This window comes from Pelobates fuscus, chromosome 3 (assembly GCF_036172605.1).
Source record: "Pelobates fuscus isolate aPelFus1 chromosome 3, aPelFus1.pri, whole genome shotgun sequence".
Classification (NCBI taxonomy): Eukaryota; Metazoa; Chordata; class Amphibia; order Anura; family Pelobatidae; genus Pelobates; species Pelobates fuscus.
This window is the reverse complement of record NC_086319.1, coordinates 414,591,189-414,593,730: the sequence shown is the minus strand read 5'-3', so window position 1 is coordinate 414,593,730 and position 2,542 is coordinate 414,591,189. Positions and strand designations below refer to the sequence as shown.

The following is a 2,542-nucleotide window of genomic DNA, read 5'->3' as shown; positions in this document are numbered from 1 at the left end:
GAACAAATAAAGTGGATTCTAAAGCAGTACTAAAAGAATGAAAATGCCAAGCAGGACTGCAACGCATGGCAAGAAGCATTTGACACTCCTCCACCAACATGTCTGACAAATTTATGGTATTAGAGATAAATTTGAAGCAATGGGTGCAGTGGTTAAAGTACTAAAAACTGGACATCATAGGACATCTATGACAGAAGCAAATGAGAGAAGACTCTCTTTGACATTTGTGAACAGTCCAAAAAAGTCAACACAACGTACTTCTCAGCAGCTATTCATACCGAGAACATCCTTGCAATGCTTAATGCATAATTTAGAATTGAATCTGTACCATCCAATACTGTTACATGCCCTTCTGAAGGATAACCCAGACTGTGTTTTTTTTTTTTAATTCTTTGAGTAAGCGAACCTCTAACGAAACAGACCTTCTTGATAAGATCATCTGGTTAAATGACACTTCTTTCAAATTGTCAGGCCATGTGAACAGGCATAACTGTGTATATTGGGCAGATGAAAATTCTCTTTTGACTATCAAATCTTAACTGAACCAGCCAGGAGTCACAGTGTGGGGTGCGCTGTTCAGCGAAGGTGTTGTAGGACTGGTTTCCCATGATAGAACTGTGGACAGTAACAATTACCTAAAAATCTTGCACAACATAGTAGTGCCATAACTTAAAACCAGTGCTTGCTTTGCCGAAATGCTGTCCTAACAAGATGGGACACCTCATTATGCTTTTGCAGTAAGGGACTACCTTGACAACACCTTCCCACAGCATTGGATTGGAGGTTGTGGCAGCAATGAATGGCTGCCACATTCACCCAACTTAACATTAATGTTTTTTTGGGAAGGTGTATTAAATAATACGGTTTTTGAGAGGAAGCTATAGACAATAGATGAATTAAAATAGTTAATTTGTGTCGTACAGTGTGTCACAGTGTACTGGGCAGGATTGAGGAATATTGCAACATTAATCGAAGACATTTCGAGCAAATTTAAATTTCGAACATTTCAAACAAATATAAATGTAATAAACAACGTAATAAAATGCAAGTAAACTATACTGTATACCTACTTTTGGGCCACCCTGTATATAGATATTCATATTATAAATTAGTTGGTTATCTTTCATACATGACTTTTAAAACATTTTAATCAACAACAAAGAGATGCTATTTTCTTTTGATTAGAGGCTTTTAAACTGATGCTCATATCAACTAATTTAACCAGTAAACTTTAGGAAATTTCAAATGCTGATAATGTGTGAATATACCACCGTTTTATAGTTGTTCTAATTATATCCTAAAACTGAAAATTACAATTAACCAGTAAATGACACCACTGTAAAATGTGTTTCTCTTTCTTTTCTCCCAGGCAATGAATACCATAAACCAGACCATTATGAATGAGATTCGTCTCCTTGGATTTCAGGATTTTCCAAGTTTCAAAGCATTATTTCTATGTCTTCTGTTAGTTTTCCCTATTGTGACCGTATGTGGAAATATTCTGATTATTTGGCTGGTGGCATCTAACAGCAGTCTCCAGTCTCCTATGTACTTCTTCCTAACACAACTGTCTGTTTCTGATTTAATTGTAACCACAACCATTGTCCCTAACACACTTTATGTTATATACAATGAAGGGGGCACTATGTCTCTTTCAGCTTGCATTATTCAATTTTATTTTCTTGCTTGTTCTGAGATTTTTGAGTTTTTTCTTCTCTCTGTAATGGCTTGTGATAGATATCTAGCTATCTGCAACCCACTGAGATATAGTTCCATAATGAACCCTTTCTTATGTGTTAAATTGGTTATCATCTTTTGGTTGTTAAGCTTTTCTGTGGAACTAATTGTAATAATATCAATAATTCAACTTCAGTTTTGTGGCCCAAATGTTATTGATCATTTCTTTTGTGATTATGTTCCACTACTAGAACTGTCTTGTTCAGACACCAGTTTTATTGAAGAGGAAATTATCATATTAACGATACCGCTCTCTTTCACACCATTCATAAGTATTGTAGTTTTTTATGTATATATTATTCGGGCTGCCATTAAAATCGCCACCATAAGTGGAATTTCAAAAGTCTTCTCCACTTGCAGTTCCCACCTTACTGTGGTTATTATATTCTATGGCACACTAACTGGAATTTATATGCTTCCAAACAAAAAGAAATCTATGATTGCCAACAAAATTGCTTCCTTGTTGTACACTGTGCTGATTCCTATGATTAACCCAATCATATACAGTCTGAGGAATGAAGATATCAAGAAAGCTGTAAAAAAAAATCTGGGTAAATTGACTGAATAAAAAGATGACTTCCACAAGAATCAATATTTACTGATATAGCATTAAAGGAGCTCTAGTACATGTGATAATCATACATATAAAATGATGATAAATAATAAGAATGGGTTGACTACAAAGTTAAGGGATTCAAATAGCTGCCAAACGTGCATTTAATTGTATATCAGAACACAGTTGCAATGTATCTTCCCACCACAAGGGGTAATCCACAACACTTTGGACATTAAAGTTGTTATGCCC

At 35.0% G+C, this 2,542-nt stretch overlaps 1 protein-coding gene across 1 annotated transcript; it reads left to right on the top strand.

Annotated features, from left to right (window-relative positions):
• The first annotated feature begins 1,372 nt into the window (after nt 1–1,372).
• On the top strand, nt 1,373–2,305 carry LOC134602052 (olfactory receptor 1468-like). The gene has a single exon (XM_063446553.1). The coding sequence runs from the start codon at nt 1,373–1,375 to the stop codon at nt 2,303–2,305; it is 933 nt and encodes a 310-aa protein (XP_063302623.1).
• The last annotated feature ends 237 nt before the right edge of the window (nt 2,306–2,542 follow it).